The 19,797-nt window shown below is 37.2% G+C and overlaps 1 protein-coding gene across 1 annotated transcript; it reads left to right on the plus strand.

Moving 5' to 3' along the window:
* Nucleotides 1-789: 789 nt before the first annotated feature.
* vax1 (ventral anterior homeobox 1) lies at nt 790-8,096 on the plus strand. The gene is made up of 3 exons (XM_052145339.1): nt 790-1,661; nt 3,663-3,850; nt 6,292-8,096. The coding sequence occupies exons 1-3, from the start codon at nt 1,445-1,447 to the stop codon at nt 6,835-6,837; spliced, it is 951 nt and encodes a 316-aa protein (XP_052001299.1). The 5' UTR covers nt 790-1,444; the 3' UTR covers nt 6,838-8,096.
* The last annotated feature ends 11,701 nt before the right edge of the window (nt 8,097-19,797 follow it).

Genomic DNA, 19,797 nt, shown 5'->3' on the forward strand with positions numbered 1-19,797 from the left:
CATCTTTCACTCCTTTTGCTCTCGGTTTCCCATAAAGGAATGAATGGCTTTGGGGAGGGGGGGTTCAGCATGAAGAGGGCCTCTGGCCCTGCAAGGTGACAAGAAGGGTCCAAGCTTGTTCCTTGCTCACAACCATTGGTTTGAATTGAATCATTGTAGCCTAATCAATGGTCTTATTGGATTACAGACCACTGCTGTTCCCCCAGATATTGTTGCATTGACAATGAAAATAGGCAAGAGACTGAGTGGGTGGGTGTGTAGCGGTGTGGAAGGAGTGGGAGAGAGGAGGAGGAGGTGGGGGTCGCTTGGGTGTTAGTGTTGGGATCTCTGGCAGGTTGTGTTGGTTGAGTTTTTTTGTTGTTGTTGTTTATTTAACAGGCATATTTTAAGGTAGTTCCCTTGTTTCTATGAGTCTGCTGTGTAGGAGTTGTAATAAGCTTGCTTGTAGCGGTAGGGTTTCTGTTCTTATTAGAGGTACCAGGTGACTTAGGGTGGTTGTTACTCATACTGTCTCTGTGTGACAGAGATTGCTTGTGTTCATCTCCGTTCTTTGTGAATCCCTGTTCATTACCACTACAAATTTAATCCGAAGTGGATTCTGTTTTTTTTCGTATTCTAGGTCTCTCCGCCTCTCTTACTGTGTCTCATTTTCTGCCTCTCTCTCTTTCTCTCTCGCTCTCTACCGATCTCTCTCTCTCTCTCTCTTTTCGCTCTGTGCTTGTATTAGCTCCGATGTGTAGAGGGTGCAGTCTGTGGTATCGGGCCATTCATTAACTGGGGGGAGATTCATCAAAGTGTGTGTAAAGTTCGCTAGCCACAGCCTGACCAAACGTCCATGGCCTTAGAGCAGAGGAATGGCTTCGGAGCACCAGGGCATCAAGGAATGAAGTGGAACTTTTCTGCCGTTTTTTCAGCTCTGTGATTGTGCGGTTGGTGTGTGTTGACTGTCGTGCCTTGTGATCTAAGACAAATCATCTGCCTTGACTCAGAGTGAACGAGGGTGGAGAGCAATTGGACCCCTCTATCAGGACAACGTGTATTTCCCAAATAGTTTAGAGTATTCATGAGGTTACGCAAATGTGGAGGAAGCCAAATTACCGTAATCAATTGAAGCGGCGAGCGTGTCCGTCCACAGCTCTGATTACCCAGAGATCAGCCTGATGTGAATGTTACAAGGAGAGGAGCTATTAAATTGATGTTGAATTTTGGTGAGAAGTCTATGATCATTGGGCAAGTGAGTCTGCACAGAGATAATAGGGCAGATCAGTGGACTGGGAAAGTGCTGGTGGCACATTAGCTATCTGACTCAGATTTCAAGCTGCTGTTTTACAGAAAGACCAAACCTATATTACCCAGAATAAGCATTGTGCAATACCCAAACTGTCATTCCCCATATTTTTGACCAACAAGTAGAAAAATAAATCTTGTGAGAGGATAAGAGACTATGGAAGTCCGCTATAGCCAAGACACAGAGTCCGGAATGCTCCTTAAGAATGGACTTAAAGAGGGGAAAGAGGGAAAGGATTCCCAGGGAAACATTTCAAAAACCTTACTGAAGGACCAGCAGGACTCCTTTTCTTCATCCGGACCGGTGGAAGCCTGCGAAAAGAGCCGGACAAGCTCGGGAGATCCTGATTACTGCCGGAGGATTCTAGTTCGAGGTAAGTTTAAAAACACTCCCGTGGAGCGTTCAGTTCATACTGCACCAAAAACACAGGAAATCACCTTTGCAGAAACTTCATATTGGCTTTGTTTTTTATCCATTTGTGAGTGTGTTGACTGCGGGTGTGTGTATATACTTCAAATTTAATTATTCTAATTAGATGGCAGATGAGAATTAGTTCTCCATTGAGGAAAGAAATTCCAATTGTAATTTATCAGCTGTTATGGTGTGTCTCAAAGCTTTAGGACACAATTTCTCCACAGCCTCTTAGTCGCAAATATTTGCAAAAGTTATTTAGCATAATTTCTAATTTTCTTGATTTGAAAAAGAGACAGAATAAAAATAAATATAATAATTACTGAAACTGGAAAATGTTTGAGCACTGTACAGTACGATTGTTAATGTTTTATTTTTATTTTAAAGTTCAGGGTTTTTATAATAGTGAGACTTAAGGAATAATTATTTTTGTACATATCTTTAGGGATAATTTAACTTTGTGTATATAGTTTATTATGGTCATAATGTGATACATGGTCCAAGATGATCCCTGTTTTGTGAAATTCACTACCGTTTTTGTTCATCCTTTCAAAATATAAACAATTTTTATCTGAATGGCAAAGTGTTAAATTTACCGATCTCATTTAGCAGAAATTTATATTTTGGATTTATTTCTTTATTCCAAACTTTTTGTAACAGTATAATTGAGACTGAAGCAGCAATTACATTTTTCATATAACATTTTTAGAAAGATTTTATAATGCTTTTTCAATCAATTGTCTATATTTGTATTAAATTACTAACATAGTTGTGAAGCCCCTCCTGCTTGTGTCAGCTGATTGTTAAATTCAGGAGAGCAATCAGCTCCATTAATTTATTTAGGTTGTGAAGCTAAATTCAGGTCAAAGACAGGCCTGCTGAAATATGAGGAAATTAACCTTATGAAATTGTAATTCTTCAGTCATGATTCAACGGCCAACAATGTAATCCAGTATCCAGATTTGAACAGTTATGTAGACTGATATTTTGTAAAATATTATTTTCAAATGAAGTTGCCACAAAGCTTTTTTATTTATATATATGTATGTATTTATTGATATAGATCAATGTATTCATTCATATCAATTCATTGTGCTTTTATCACATAGAAGAAAACAACAAAAAAGTAAACATTAAAAACATTGCCTGTTAACCTATTGGATGTATTGTTTTATTTAATTTTATTTAAAAAAATAAATAAATAAATAAATATTTAGTATGCCTTTACTCCATTACCGGTGAAATATTTGTCATCTTAAAATACGTTGTAGATGCATTCAAAATGATTGTAAATAATAGACAAAAAGATTAATAGAAAATGTTTTGTAAATTAGTTTTTTTTTTTTTGAATTTTTTTGTTAAGTATTTCCAATATAATTTTTTTCTTGTTTTCTTGGATTTTACTTTTTACTTTACATTACACATTTTATTTTTCTCCATGATTTTTAATTACAAAATATATTTTTTTAAATAATTTTTCATAATTAATAGAATAATAAAGGACCAGTCGGCATTTGTTTGACATTTAAATGTGGCTATTTTAACAGCCACAATTAACAGGAAAAAGTTATTTCTTTAGTTTTTTTTTTTGTGTGTATTTTAAACTATTTCCTTATTTTAAATAAACACATGTATGTTTTGTGGGTTATATATATCCACAAAATGTGTATGATTCTTTAAGTGTGTGTGTGTGTGTGTGTGTGTGTGTGTGTGTGTGTGTGTGTGTGTGTGTGTGTGTGTGTGTGTGTGTGTGTGTGTGTGACAACTTATGTGTATATATCTTGTGACTACATATTTCACAAACAAAAAGTTGCATTTTTAACATCTTTCTACCTTCATCTTTGTATTATATGCTGACTTCTGCTAATTGTAGGTGTGGGTATTTAGATGATATTCATATAGCAAGTGTGAACTAATTTGGTTTGGACTATTTGCTGAAAGCATTTTTTCCCTTCATATTCAGATGCCAAAGGTTCGATTCGAGAGATTATTCTGCCAAAGGGTCTGGATCTAGACAGACCAAAACGCACTAGAACCTCGTTCACAGCTGAGCAGCTGTACAGACTCGAGATGGAGTTTCAGCGGTGCCAGTATGTTGTGGGACGAGAGAGAACTGAGCTTGCCCGACAACTAAACCTGTCAGAAACTCAGGTACACTCACTTGCACGTATCGATACACCCAAATATCGCAAATGCAAAAAAACAAGGTGCAAATAATTATGAAGGCTGCTGAAGCAAAATACACATATATGAAAACCAGCCTATATGTGCAACAATACACCCAGATAAACAGGTACTGTATCACACACATCCTTGTGACACTAATCTAATTATTATTCTTATGTTCTCGTTGAGTCACTGACAAAGAGGAGTTGGAGTTGGTCTTACTATAAAAAAAAAGATTTTGATCTTTATTTCATATTCCATTTTGATCTTGTGGCATACCTTCAGGCCACCTAGAACATCAGTGATCTAATCGCAACATACTGTCCTGACATTTTTCCAGATAATTCACTTTTTATGCCCTTATCAGCAGTGCAATAGTTTGACAGTTTGTTAGTGCTGCAAAGGCCTGCTATAAAAAAAATTAAAGATAAGCCAAGCGATGCATTTGTGGCACATGCTTTGCATGGGGGTCAGCGAGAGGTCATGAGCCTGAGATTACATGACTGAACTGTACATGCACTATCTCTCTTCCTCTCTCATACTCTTTTTACCCCCCTCTCTGCATGTCTACCTGGATAATCTGCAGTGCAGGCAAACTCTGCCCTTTGCCTGACTGCAGTAGTAAGGCTAATTTTGGAGCCATAGTGTTTATTTTTAAACAAACAGCATAATCAGTTTAGTCTGCATCTCTTGGTTTAGTAAAAAAGAAAAAGAAAACAGGATAGCTAAAAAACATTATAAGATAAAACTGCAATTACAGTTTGCTCTCTATTTGTTTTACATTTACAAATGTAAATATTTTTTCACATTTTTAAATAATTTCTTAAATGTGTCAATATTAATGATTCGGGGCTCCCCTAATTAAAGACCCTGAACATCTGCGAACTGAAAACGCTGTCTCAACGTGTCAAATTCTATTGGCCATTTGAACTCTGTCACATGCTATCACGTCATCACTCCACTAACGACTTAAAAATTCTTCTGCTGTCCTATGGGGTGAAATTACAACATTTAAAGCCCTAAGACAGATCAGTGCTGCTAACACCAGGAGGACAATAGAGTTAGCTTCACTAATACCCTGTGCAGCAGTGCAGTTCAAATCCATGCCTTGATTACATTAAAGCTTCCCGTGTCTCTTCTTGGCCGCATGATGAGAAGGGTGAAGTGCTCCTTAATGACGCCTTCTTGAAATTAACATTTTGTTCAGAACCACAAAAATTTTCCATGGCAAGATCAAACAAGGAAGTTATCCTTTTTGAAGTGTTTTTGCAATACATCTATTTTTATATTTTGTAGGGTTGAGTTTCGTGAATTAAATTTGGTTATAATAGGGACAATATTGGATTTTATAAAGATGTGTAGGAATTGCTGGTAATTCAATGTTTTTCTTGGCCTTCTGGTACACAGTATCCACAAAACAGTGAGCTACAGGGATTGAACAAGAGGGGACACTTGAATAGCCAAATACAAATGAAAAAGCATGCATGTGATTTAGGCACAATGTCTGGTTTAATCTCACAATTTAGGAACTAGCATTCCATTACAACACTGCTGAAACTACTAAGGCATGCACATTGCACCTCATGCATGCACATTGCACCTCATTACACAACTCATGATGTATAATGTAAATAGGATTACAGCCATTGCTGTACTTTCAACATCAATGCATTTACACTCTTTATTTTAATGGTTCTTTATAAACATGACTGTTCAACTGTATGACTAATTTTGGAGATGTTAGTCATTCTTGTTCATAGCCCTCCAAAACTATTATCAATCATTTTAATTACAGTGAATATAAAGTGGGCCTCTTTTTCTTTATGAAAAATGAATATAAATGATAGGATTTTGTTATTCTATTGGAACTTGCCTTAAAATGTGTATTATCTGGAAATTGCCATTGCACTTTCTTTGTGAACCTAAATGAAAGAGATACAAACAGTATTGATCTATCAACAATCAATGCGAGACAAGCTTGCGTAAAATCTGTTTTGGTATTTTTTAACATAATATAGACACATTTGTTCACTTAAATAGGTTTACAGTTACTCTTTTAATCGTTCTTTCTGTTTCAGCCCACTCCACCCACAATAGGTCTCTCCTACATTATTGCCTAAAAAAGTGTCTGTTTTTCATACCAAATTTGTGCTAAACATGAATGTTTTTCACTGCTAATCTATGCAGATCAATCTGGCACACTATATTTTCTTCTAAATAGTCATATCATTATATCTTACATTTAAATACATTTTTACTGTACATTTTTCCAAATTACCAGTCATTGTGCAAATTCACAGTGTTTACGTTGTTCTTTTTCAAACTCTTTCCTGCTTCTCTCTCTCTCTCTCTCTCTCTCTCTCTCTCTCTCTCTCTGCTCTCTCTCTCTTCTTCTTCTTCTTCTTCTTCTTCTTCTTCTTCTTCAGGTAAAGGTGTGGTTCCAGAACCGGCGCACAAAGCAGAAGAAAGATCAGGGCAAGGACTCTGAGTTGCGCTCCGTGGTCTCTGAGACAGCTGCCACATGTAGTGTCCTGCGGCTGTTGGAGCAGGGCCGACTTCTTACTCCTCCAGGCCTGCCAGGGTTGCTGCCCCACTGCGGGAGCTCCTCGCTGGGCTCTGCACTCCGTGTGCCCTCCCTGGGCATAACGGCCAATGGAGGTTCCTCCAGCAGCAGCAGCAGCGCCACCAGCTCGGGCACAGCCGGAGGAACCCCCCCACTGCCAACGGTGACCAGCTCGGGGACAGTCACAGGGCTGCAGGGATCCCCGCCTGCCCATGGGCTGTTCAGCTTCCCTATGCCGTCTCTGCTCGGGTCTGTAGCCTCACGTATGTCCTCCAACCCACTTGGCATGGCTGGATCCCTCGCCGGAAACTTGCAGGAACTTTCTGCTAGATACCTGAGCTCCTCCGCCTTTGAACCCTACTCGCGGACCAATGGCAAAGAAGTACTAGACAAGAAAGTTTTGGAATGATCACCGTGGGGTCTCTATATCTTTTTTCTCGTTGTTTTGAAATTTGAGCTCTGATTATCACTCCTTTTTAAATCTCTTTCTCCCCTTTTGTCTTGTCCGTGCTGTTGTGTTTTTTCAAGTTGTCAAACTGCACATTGTTGCCTCTCAAAACTGTTAAAAAAGGCGGACTCATACTTGTACTTTTCCAAAACAAGGATTGTCAGAGCATTTTGCACTAAATCAAAGTTTCTCAACCCCATTTTGAATTTGAAAACAAAAGCTTGAATAAGGAATGTAGCAAGAGATTATGGAGGGGAAGAGAGGAAAAATGTTTGCTGTGGCAATATCTTAGGGAAAACATTTCCCATACACTTAAAAAAGCTGCTGAGTAAAAATGGTAGAGAAAATGATACAAAACATAAAACTGAACTAATTACACAGCAACATCCTTCATGTTTACCGTTTGAAGTTGGAGAGTAATCTAAATGTGATTTTAACAATAATGATACAGTATATACATTATAACTGGATTTATTTCCAAAAGTTGGAATACACAGTTTGCTTACGAAGGTCATGAATTTGCCATATGAAGCTATAAAATCAGATGTCTATAACATTTTGTATTCATATGGTTAAACATGTTCTGACTAAATCAAAGGGAAATTCTGTCACACCTTTAAATAGTCCAATTGTACTGTGTTCATTGTTCTCTAAATGGTTTCTGTGAGGGTGCTCCCCAAAATGAGTTTTGAAGGCAGTCTCAGTTTGTGAGTTTGTATGTCTTAAATATGCAGTTTTTCTCCTCTCTGTGTGTGCTGGTACTGAAGTTGTAGTCCTGGTTTCAATGTTTAGGTGCGTGTTTAAGCTAAAAACCTTTTGAAAAAACTATGGGGCCAAAATGAGGAAAGATTAAGCTCTGGAGCATCAGTTAGACCCTCGCATTATTGGGCTAGATGTTTTGCAGAGAGCAGCAGCCTCTACTATGCTTTTCCAGAAGAATTCGAGTTCTGTTCTATCATCTGAGCTGAGATGAGGCAGATCTCTGGGAAGGAGGAGTGGGGTAAAATTATTGTAGTATAAAATGAAGACTGAAAATTGTAACAAAAATTGTTATTTTACTGTAAATTATTCACGTCTGTTATAAATACTCCATCAGTATATCTGCAAATAATGAAAGAATGAATGTATGGGGAAGGGGGCAGGTTTTCTGGATGAAGAACCAATCAAAGCTCTGGTGGTGTTGTTGTTAAATATCTTGAAGTTTGTGAACTGTGGTATGAGTGTGGATATATATTATATATAACTAAAAAAATCAAACCAAAACCAATCTATTCTTTCTTTCATTACTCATGTTGTTACACAGTGAACCTTCTTAGACAACACAAAAGATTTCTTAGCAGTCTAAATTCTACATGGCTATTGTGATGGTTCCTACTTGAGAAATTCTCAGTGTCAGTGTATATCATCCAAGGTCGCTTGACACTGCCAGCTCTAACACAGCACTGGTTGACCTTCTCTCTTGTGTGATGTATGAGAGACAGGGGAATAGCCTTGTATGAATGAACAGCTGTATGTCTCTGAACATATGAAATGGCAAACAGTCTTACTTTTACACATTCTGTCTATATGAGCTACCATAGAAATGACTGTGTTGGTCATCACACATTGTAAATTACAGGATGTGTTTTAAATGATGAGACTGGTCTTAATGTTTTGACAACTGAACAGTTGTCAGTCTGACCACACTCTGTGTACATTAAAACAATCAGAGCAAATACAATAGCAGGGAGTCCATGAGAAAATTACTGGCACTGGTGTCTGAATGTGATATTATAGGAAGTAAACAAGCAGAGTGGTCACTGATCCCATAACTGTCAGTTGAAACAATTTGGTTTATGTTGTATTTACTTTTAAAGGTATTTAAAATAATTGGTGTATTTCTATCAATGGCTGATAAATGAGATAGAATTATTCTATTTTGAGATTTTTTTTAAATGTGATGTAATTCTGGCAGTAAAGTTAATCAGACAATTATATTTTTCCAACATAAAGAGGGACAAAAAGACAGAAGGAGAAAATAATACAGTGTCCTTGTGATTGGACGAACATCATGATTTCATGGCTCAATTTCCATTTTCTGAAAGAAACAGACTGACTGAAAACAAGTTGAGATGTGACAAGGAGAAAGTGAAATTGTCCATCTGACTTTGTAAATGTATGGGGATATTGTTAGGACAGAGTTTGAAGGCTACCAAACTCAATGACCAGCCAAAAATAAGCAGAACTTGCGACACAATGAGGTTCCTTTCCATCTGCACCACTTCTTAAAACCCTTGCTGGATCACCACAACATGGCATTTGAAATAACAAATATTTAAAATTCTGCATTTGACCATTTCTAATAAAAAAAATAAAATAAAAAAAGTGACACTGACTATATTAAATGGTCCAATTTCCTTGCTTCCACTGAAGCACACAAGATGCTGTTTGGAACATTCTCAAATTATTCAGTGATAACATGGATCATCAGGTTATGGATTAAGGTAAAAGTGGGACATACCAAATTCGAAAACATTTTCAGTTCAACTTCTCACTCAAATTATTATGCTGATGATATAATTTTGTAATGAAAAACAAAATACTCAGTTAGAAAAAAAGTTATGAACCCCACTGTAACTTAAAATATGACTTGTGACGATGTCTGGCAGATATATTCAACCACATCACATTCAATTTTTAAACTCTTTAAACTATTTTTAACACTTAGAATTTTAGAAGTTTGCCTACATTTCAAACTAATGTTATGTCATTTGTGTTAGTGTTAGTTTTCAAATCTGATCAACCACATGTGAATGTATGTGTTTATATGTGTGCACTGACTGTAGGGTAACAACCAAAGACCTTTGTCATTTTGGTTCTCTGAGTGTTTGAGCAGTCTTTACCCTTCTGAATCTTGGATATAGTCCTAAAAAAAAAAAAACAACGGTCTTGGCCTCCTCTCTCCCTACCCCCTTCACTCCATTTCTCCTCCCTCGCAGCCCAATTAGGCTGAAGGTTGAGCTGCATTGTGGTTGGGGGTGAGGGAACGGGTGCAGTCGATGGGGGAGTAAAAGTGTGAAAGAGGCAAGGAGGGATTGTGTCAGACCACCAACACGTTCTCGACGTCACATGACCAGCCCTTAAACCCAGGCTTACAGCGGGAGGAAAGGCAGCATCCTGTGCGTGTTTTGTGCTCTTTGTGAGTCCTTTACATCCTCTTTTATCTGTTCTTTCATATGATGATCAGACCGTAAACGTACGCTGAGAAAGAACCTAGTCCAAGTGTAGAGTGGACTCGTAACCCCAATGTTCCTGGGGAGCTTTAACTCCTGTTATGGCCCTCCTGGGCCTTCCCTAAAGTGTCATACAAGCTTAACAGTCTTTTCGAAATAACTGATCCAATAAACCAATCAGAGGATTTCGTAAAGCAGAGCAGCTACACGTAGATACTTTCAGCACGTAGAGTGCACACACCTGGGCTCAGGCGTTCTATAGTTTGTGTGGCCTTAAAGTAGATGTGCACCAAGTAATTTTTTGTTTACTGTACATTTTGCTGGCCTGTAAGATAGTGGTCTTGGACTTTGTACTGATTGATTTGGATGAAGTTTTGGATACAATACCATATAATACCGAATAATAGATGTACTTGTTACCCACGATTTTATTATTTAATATGTGATCTCAACATGGTGACCACCTTGAGGATGTAGCAGCCGTAACATATTTTTTTCATGTGGAAGACATCATTTTAAACAGATTTGACAAATGTACTATTTATTTATATGCCCAACTTTACAGTGGAAAAAAGTTACTTAGCATCAGTGTTGGTGTAATCCGGTTACAAAATAATGTTACTGTAATCAATTTACATTTCAAATCAATTCTAGTAATCAGATTATAGTTACTGACTTCAATTAAGTATAAGTTTACTTCCAAGTATATTATTTTGGTTACGCATAACTAAAATAGCATTATTTATGTTTTTTGGTCTGTGACAACTGAAAGGCATACACCCCTTAATGATTAATTGTAAGGGAGAAACGTGTGATGCTGCGTGTATGACTTGCGTGGAACAATGAACGAGGAGGACATATAGACATGATTTTAAATTCATTGAGCAAAAAACACTTTCTGAGAAAATTTTAAGAAAGAAACTTAAAAGTAATTAGTAATCATTGAAGTAATCAGTAAAGAAATATAATTAAAATTGTATAGAATTAGTAATTTGTAGTTGATTACAATTTTTTTTTTCTCTCTCCTTTACTCCCCAGTTTGGCAGAGGACGAATCTCACAACGCGTCTGAGACTGTCAATCCACTCATCACATGGCTTGTTACCACGGACACGTAGCGTGTGTGGAGGCTTCGCGCTATTCTCCGCGGCATCCACACACAACTCACCACGTGCCCCACTGAGAGTGAGAACCACGCATTATAGCGACCAAGAGGAGGTTTCCCCATGTGACTGTACCCTCCCTAGCAACCGGGCCAATTTAGTTGCTTAGGAGACCTGGCTGGAGTCACTCAGCACGCCCTGGATTCGAACTCACGAATCCAAGTGTTGCAGTCAGTGTCTTTACTCGCTGAGATAGCCAGGCCCCTAGTTGATTGCTATTTTGAGTAAAAACAAAAACACTGCTTAGTTTAACATAAAAGATACCCCAAGATAGTTCAAAATTATATAAAACATTTATTTGACCAGGAAAAAGTACAATAGATGAATGTTATAAATAATGTAAATAATGACATATATGATCAGTAATGATGATGACAATGTAATGATCACATGAAACCTGCCACAAATATACACCTAAAAAAAAACATCAATGATTTGAAACATACAGAATCAGTGACATAAAAGACTAATAATACTTAAAGGGTTCTGAGTTGATTAACTGCCTATAGACATGTGATGTCCATACCAGTTTATAAGAGAAATCTGCTGACCAGGTGGCACAGCCGTAAGCCTATTACCTATCACACAGCAGACATTTCAAAACAATGATCACCCGATGCCAATAATGGTCCCCTTCTGTGTCACATGATATACAGGTGTTGTAAGCAAATGTATGCAGATTTTAAACAGTAATTATCCAGGTGTAATCGCCACATTAAAAGCTGCAAGCATCTCTTTGATGTGAAGGTTTTATCAGCCTATGAGAGCTGCACTACACTAAAATAGCCTATTTCATAACGTTTTGGTTTTGTTGTGTAATATCTTGTGCAATTAACAATCACTCATTTTTTTACAATAGTGCAGTTCTATTGAGACGATTAATTTCCCACAGTGTTTGAATCTCTGACAAGCTGCGTCACAGTGTATTTTGATTCAATTTACGTTTCCAGCGTGCAAGGTCGCTTTAACAGAACAATAATAAATACATCAACAGTCCAACCATTCTCTGCCTGGACCAAACCACACTGTGTAGCCCTGCTGTTTTTGTGGACAGACTTTGATATGGATGATGTATTTTAAGCGAGGGCAAGACTCCAGTGGGTGGGTACTCTTCAGGAGCATTAATTTGCTATTTTTTGCATTCTGTCTGAAACATTTGGATTGACTCTCAAGAGACTTTGCAAACGGCAGCATCACCACTGCAACAACCACCCACTCCAAACTCTAGTGCTTTTCCCTGCCAACATTTTTTAAACTAGAGAGAGAGAGAGAGATGTGTGTGTGTGTGTGTGTGTGTGTGTGTGTGTGTGTGTGTGTGTGTGTGTGTGTGTGTGTGTGTGTGTGTGTGTGTGTGTGTACTCATATGTGAACAGAATGGGTGTGTTAGCATGTGCGTCTGCGTGCACTGGGTCAGAGGTTTAAATCTCAAAAATTTGATTTGAGTTCTGGATCTATTGTGCAGGCAAATCCAGTGAGAGTGTGAGAAAAGTACAGTTAAGTGTCTAAAGAGTGTTTAAACATTTAGTAAGCTGTCAGTCAGGAAGAGTGGTAATGGTTGAGATGAAAGATACACACACAAACAGATACAAACAGAGTCTCCCAAATTCAGGATTCTGACTGTGTAGATTTCCTGGATTTCAATGTTACTTGAATTCAGTTCAAGCAAATTATTTGACTGAATTTGTGGCATAATGTTGATTACCACAGAAAATAATTGCAAAAAATGTTTAAAAAATGTAATCAATTTAAATTTGAAAGAAGATTCAAGGTTATAGAAACACACAAACAATGGAAGTAATAGCTAAATGTTTTTCTTAAAGCAGTTACAATAAAGCATTAGTAACAAAATCAGTTTAATTTCGATGGCTTTACCACTTTAGATGGTTACCGCAATTCCTCGTAGCAAAATTTGCTCCATGAAAATGTTCTGGTGTCATGTTCATATCATGTGAAAGTTACTTGATTTACTAGCTTTGCATGGAATTGACATTGAAGCTGAAAGATTGGATACAACTTTACACAGAAAATGTCAGTGAGTGATTCTATCACACTAGATTTTTTTGCTAAAAAAAACTGATGGACAAATTATTTTCTGTGCCACAAATTATATCGACACGAATGACACATTCCTTTAACAATCATTAAGAGGATTGCATGAATCTGCAGGATCCACAATGTTTTTATGAAAAGTTTGAGCTTCAGGGATTGTAAGAGCCACAATTTACTAAGATACAAATATATTTGTATTTCTTTATATAAAGGTGAATTTAATAATTGAGTATAATGTGTGATTATACAACATTTGAATATTTCTAACTGTTTACTTATGTTAGTTAAATGAATCTTCCAGGTTCAATACAAGTAAAGCTCAATCGATAGAATTTGTGGCATATTGATTATCACAAAAATTAATTTTGACTTGCCCCTCGTTTTTTTTTTGTTCGGTTTTAGTTTGAACATATGAGTTTGAAGCAAGCCCAAAAATAGTGATAGCACTCTGTCTAATTCTTCTATTTTATTTGACCACCATGAATTGTAAGCATGAGTGGAATGAGTGTAACATTCTCTATTTATGTTTTTGTTTTATTTTAATAAATGTTCTTAAAATAATTTACTAGACTACTGGATGTTTATCGCATTCAACTCATGCTCACAATTCCCGGTGCTCCAAAGAAACAGAAGAATTAGACAGAGTAGGATAGGAAATTAGGATAAGAAAAAAAAAAAGATTTGTCCCTAATGTTCCTTTATTTTATTTTTTTCATTCAACATTATAACCAAAATTCTAAAGGAATGTTATAGTTGATTTACAGTGACAGTAACTCTATGTTAAACCTGCATCACTGTTCTTACATGTTGGATGAAGAGAAAATGTAGAGAAAAGCTCTTGAAGCCCATGTAGAGCTCTGCAGGTTTTTAGCTTTCCTGTCATACTGCTGGAAAAAAAAGTCACCTCATTGAGGTATTTTGATGCTCTTTGATGGTATTCTATCTGAAGCACTTTCAAGTAGTTTAAAACTGTGAAGCCTTAATGGAGAGACAGAGAGTGAGAAAAAGCTCTAGCAGCTGGATCCCTCTATGTCCCTGAAACTGACACTAATATCACCCCAGAAAGAATATCCATTCTTTGTGAGTTATCCTTTTAAAGAAATACATGTACGCATTATTCTTAAGAGAACATCTACCATTCTGAGTAACTTGTTACCTTGATCAAGTCTTCCAAGTAGGCTTTTATCATAATGAGATGATTGATTCCAGGTGTGAGTGAGGTCTCAACTTTACAGAGAGTGTATAACGTAGCTATAGTCCATGTGATCCAATGTGCTCAGAGTAAGGGCTGGTGGAAGAAGGATAAAGCTTTAAAGGCAAGACATAAAAAAAGTTCCTCAAACAAACTTTTTGCATGCAATGTGAACTTTCCAATCCTTGCGTATACGTAAACCATATTTTCTCATCTGCAAGTGCTTTGTGCTTGTTTTCACATCATGTTAAATAGACCATAGAATGGTATATCTATTTTTTTTATTCTGAAGTTGTTGTATTTTTCTATTTTCATCTGATTTCTGTATAAACGTGAATATTCAAAACTGTTGTTTTCCGTACATTTAGTATTTTATGATACTGTTAACATAGCAAAGTTTAGACAGAGCCATAGATATAATATATTTTATTTATTTATTCATTTTTTGTATTGTATTTTATAACCTTCTTATAGATTACTTACATTTGTCTCTGCACATTAAATTTGGAAAAAAGTGGGTATTTTAACATTAATAAAACATAATTTTTAAAATCTGATTGCAATGGATAATGGCTGTTGTTGAACAGAACTTCTTTAGTTTAGTAATCAGATTTCAAATTATCATCACTGAATGACCACTGGCTTTTCTAACTGGATTATTTTTAAGTTATTCCAAAAACTGAAACCGCTTGTGATGATTGATGGCACATTTGTCCCATTTGCCATCAAGGCCATGTGTGCACCTGTGACTCACACTATGAGAGGCAGATATTTAATGAATATTCTGTGTATAAGTGTTGGTGCACTCTCCAAAAATGAGTTGAGAAGCATCATTGATGGAATGGAATCTGAGCCCTGCATCCAATCTTCTTGAATAGGCCGAGTGTGACTTATGTTTGTATTGCATGTAGTCTTGGTCACTGGTTCTTTTACATCGTGTAGTTTTATTAATGGTTTTTGAGGATGAGGGGATGTCAAGCAACATATCCATGTTGGCATCTACCTAATTAGCCTAGCTTCTACCAAGTGACAGATGATTTTGCAACAAAATATAGGGAAAACTATGGTTAGTTGAATTTAATGATTTGCTTTTACAATTGTGTTTACCCTGCTGCCTCCAACACTTTTAGAATGGATCTGTGACTCATTTTTGGGACACAACCCACTTGTTTAAAAACACTGTGACTTGTTTGACTTTAGAGAATTATAACTATTAAGACATCACGTGTACAGACCCCTTTATAGGAATATTCTGGGTTCAATACAAGTTAAGCTCAATTGACAGTATTTGTGGCATAATGTTGATTACACCAAAAATTATTCTCACTTGACCCTCCTTTTCTAAAAAAAAAAAAAAAAAAAAAAAGGAAATATCGATGTTACAGTGAGACTCTTGCAATGAAAGTGAAAGGTGCCAATTTTTGTAGGCTTTAAAGACAGAAATATGAAGCTTACAATTTTATAAAATCACTTAAATATTTTTCTTCACCCCTTTTCTCCCCAATTTGGATTGCCCAATTCCCAATGTGCTCTAAGTCCTCGTGGTGGCATAGTGACTCCGGTGGTGGAGGACGAATCTCAGTTGCCTCCGCGTCTGAGATCATCAATCCGCGCATCTTATCGTGTGGTTTGTTGAGCACGTTACCGCGGAGACGAAGCGCATGTGGAGGCACACAATTTACAATCTACGCACAACTCACCGCGCACCCCACCGAGAGCGAGAACCACATTATAGCGACCACAAAGAGATTACACCGTGTGACTCTACCCTCTAGAAACCAGGCCAATTTGGTTGCTTAGAAGACCTGGCTGGAGTCACTCAGCACGCCCTGGATTCAAACTCGCGACTCCAGGGGTGGTATCAGCGTCTTTACTCACTGAGCTACCCAGGCCAATAAAATCACTTACATATTCATCTGTCAAAACTTGTGTATTTTTTGAGCTGTAACGTTTCTTAAATCGTAATTTTTACAATTGTTTCAGGGTTTGTTGACATTACATCCAGGCATGTAGTGGAGGCTAAACGCACGTAAACGCCGTTTACGCACCTCCCAAAATTCGGAAATAGCGTTTACCCACCTCCAAAGTGGGTTTATCCACCTCTAAATTGCGTTTATCCACCTCTAAATAGATAGTTCCTAAGCCATTTTAAATTAAGCTTATGTCGTTTTAGTTTCATATTGTTCATTATTAGTTTCATAGGTTGTTAAACCTAAGACGAAGTCTTTCATAATGCGCTGCTGCCAGTGTTTCCCATGCGCGTGCATCGATATTGACTCCTACCAGCTATATACAGCGTGCTGACCTCAAAAATCCAGCTGTATTCTAACAATAACTTAGCTCTCCTTATTAGCTAGGCTCCTTGCATGCTGGCTAATAAGTAATAACTGACAGTGCTGTGTTGGACAGATTTATGCAGCGGTGTTCAATGACGGAGAGAGAGCGCGAGAGGTACGGGTGAGACAGAGAGAGAGAGAGAGAGAGAGAGAGAGAGAGAGAGAGAGGGACGAGCGAGAGGTAGCTAGTGCTGCGCGAATGCGCTACGGCTCTCTGCAATCAAATAGGCTACGATTTTAAATAGGCTTAGTAAAAAATAAAAAATAAATCGAAAATCAATGTGTGGCGGTCAGCGTTGATATTGTGGCGGGCCGCCACAAATAAATGAACGTATGGGAAACCCTGGCTGCATTACTGTCAGTGTTGACCAATCAGCAGGAAGCAGCAGACTGCATCAAGATTCATCCGTCACTCACTAGCCCAAATGATTAAAATTAAAATATGTGGCACCAGATTCATTCTTCTGTCGTTATCTGCACTATTTTACTATCTAAACTATTTTGATAATCAATTAGTCAGGTTGAGTCATTTTTTAAGACAAAAGTAAAAACTTCTTTGATTCCAGCTTGTTAAATGTGAATATGTTCTAGTGTCTTCTCTCCTCTGTGACAGTAAATAGGCGGTGGGCCGAGTCCGTCTATCTCGTTTAGTTTTTGATTTGATAGTTACCCAGCAGCTGTCTGGCTAATTTTTTTTATTTGTCTATATGAATAATTCACAAAAAGATTACCGATTGTTTCCAACGCCAATTGTTGCACATTAAAGTATAAAAATAGATTTAATTTCGCTAGCTGATCACAAACGTTGGCCGGAGTGAGATCCAATCAACGCTTGTGTTGTTACCTTGTTGAATTAATTTGGCCAATCACGTTATTTGTTGAACCGGCGTCGCGTGACTCGCGTCAGTCTGAAGCCAAATGAGTCTACAACCCAACCTGGAGAGACCGGTGTGTCTCGGCAAGACAACGTCAAGGTAAGATTTGTTTTACAATGATTATACACCCCTATATCTTAATGCTTTTCATATAAGTTGTATTTAAGACTGCAAGCTATACTTCGTCGTGAATATATGCGTTGTCGTTGATGAGAACAGTAGCCACGAAAGAATGTTGGTAGTGGAGCAGTAAAGCTAGGTCTAACAGTATGTTGCTTAGGCTAATCCAAATCATTTGGTACATACACAATGAACTAAGCAAAGATTATTCAAATACGGGATAATTACAGGTAAATATTTAAACGGGAAGACCGTAGGAAATAATTTGACAGGTATGTCAAGGTTGGATTGGTTTATAGCAAGCTACCTAGGCTACAAGTAAGCTAGACTAATTATCAGCTAAAAATAGTGCAAAGCAAAACAAATAAATTATTTCAAATCAACTTTATAGTGGTAGTCATGGAGTTATATAAGCCATTTATGGTTGATTGTCACAGTTTATACAATGACACAATTCTGTGCATGGTAGCTTATGCACATATGGTGGAAAAATATTTTATTTAAAGATGGCTGTTTTTGAGCTATTTAACAAAATTATTTGTGGTCAGAACTGCAGTAGTCTTGTCAAGCTCGTTTAAGATGGTTAGCATCTCAATACAAATGTCAAGATGAAAAATGTGATTTAAAATTATCTAGTAATGTGTGCTTTCTGTGTTTATGTATCTGAATATAATTCAGTTGTTTATCTAACACACAGACATGGACAGGACAACATCATATCTCTCCACACCCAAATGACTACAGAGGTGATCGTTGACAATCATCAATCACATCAGCAGCACCATGAATGGAGCAGGTCAAGATCACGGAGTTGCTTAGTATCCACATCACAGATGACCCATCTTGATCTATCGACACCACCAACAGAACCTGGCCAAGAAAGTCCAAAAACCTCTGCACTTCCTCCCACAGTTGAGGAAGGCTCATCTCCAACAAATCCATCCTCTTAACTTTCTATAGGGGAATCATAGAGAGCCTCTTCCTTCCACCCCCACCTCCAATAACCTAAGGGCAGCTGATTGACTCTTGCACAAATACACTGGTAGTTTACACTATGATGCTGCTACATTGGTTTATTTTTTTTATTTTTAAATTTGCTATGAACATTTGACCCCACTTACACACATAAAAACCACTTGACTTGACTTGACATATTGCACTGCCTTTTGCTACTTGTCATGTCATCCACTTGCACTGAAATACTATATTAATTAGGGATGAGTCACGATTTTCGAATATTCGATTAGTTGATTTTATCATAGAATATTGAATAGGATGTGCGGGATGATTGTCTTTAAAAAATCCCCATGTTTTAGTTGTGGTTATAAGTTGCAATCCTAAATTAACATAATATTTTGATACATTTTATAAATATATTCTTAATATTTGTTGTTTTTGTTTCTATGTTTGAGCTTATATATCTCAATATTAATAACAGTCTGGTTAATTTTGAGTCTTGAAATGTAAACTCTCAAGGGTTGGCTTTCTAAATATATGTTGGTTATGTGTATATTCAGAATGACTTCTGAGCAGCAACCTTTTTATTTTGGGGATGTCATGAATGCATCACTTGCCAAATTGCCAATACGGCTTTTTCAGCTACTGTACTCTCTGTGGTTTGCAGGTTCACCGATAAATTTGTACATTGAACAATCTTTGCCCAACTTGTCTGGGAAAGGGGGGTTACAGGGCTTTTTACATTTGAGGCTAAATGGATAAAACACCTCATTTTTACCTCAGTATTACTGAACTACAGAACTAAATTTACATTTTTAATGATTTACAGCAAAATTGTAATTTCAAGAACGCAGCTTCCTGGTCATCTGTGTTTATTATTTACATTGGTTGTCAAGGAAACGGGAGGTTTTCTTACGTTATGATTAGTACTCCTGCTTATTTGCCGGTTTAAAAAAGTAAGAGTTTGTAAGGACATTTTGCGTCAAATGTGCAAACAACAAAGTTGGAAAAAATGTCT

The sequence above is a fragment of the Xyrauchen texanus genome, chromosome 16, assembly GCF_025860055.1.
Source record: "Xyrauchen texanus isolate HMW12.3.18 chromosome 16, RBS_HiC_50CHRs, whole genome shotgun sequence".
Lineage (NCBI taxonomy): Eukaryota > Metazoa > Chordata > Actinopteri > Cypriniformes > Catostomidae > Xyrauchen > Xyrauchen texanus.

What these genes read in the sequence shown, in the direction of transcription:
- vax1 (XM_052145339.1), top strand. Translation starts at nt 1,445, where the DNA reads ATGGAAGTCCGCTATAGCCAAGACACAGAGTCCGGAATGCTCCTTAAG. An exon ending in CCGGAGGATTCTAGTTCGAG is followed by an intron (nt 1,662 to 3,662) that starts GTAAGTTTAAAA and finishes CTTCATATTCAG; the next exon opens with ATGCCAAAGGTTCGATTCGA. An exon ending in TAAACCTGTCAGAAACTCAG is followed by an intron (nt 3,851 to 6,291) that starts GTACACTCACTT and finishes CTTCTTCTTCAG; the next exon opens with GTAAAGGTGTGGTTCCAGAA.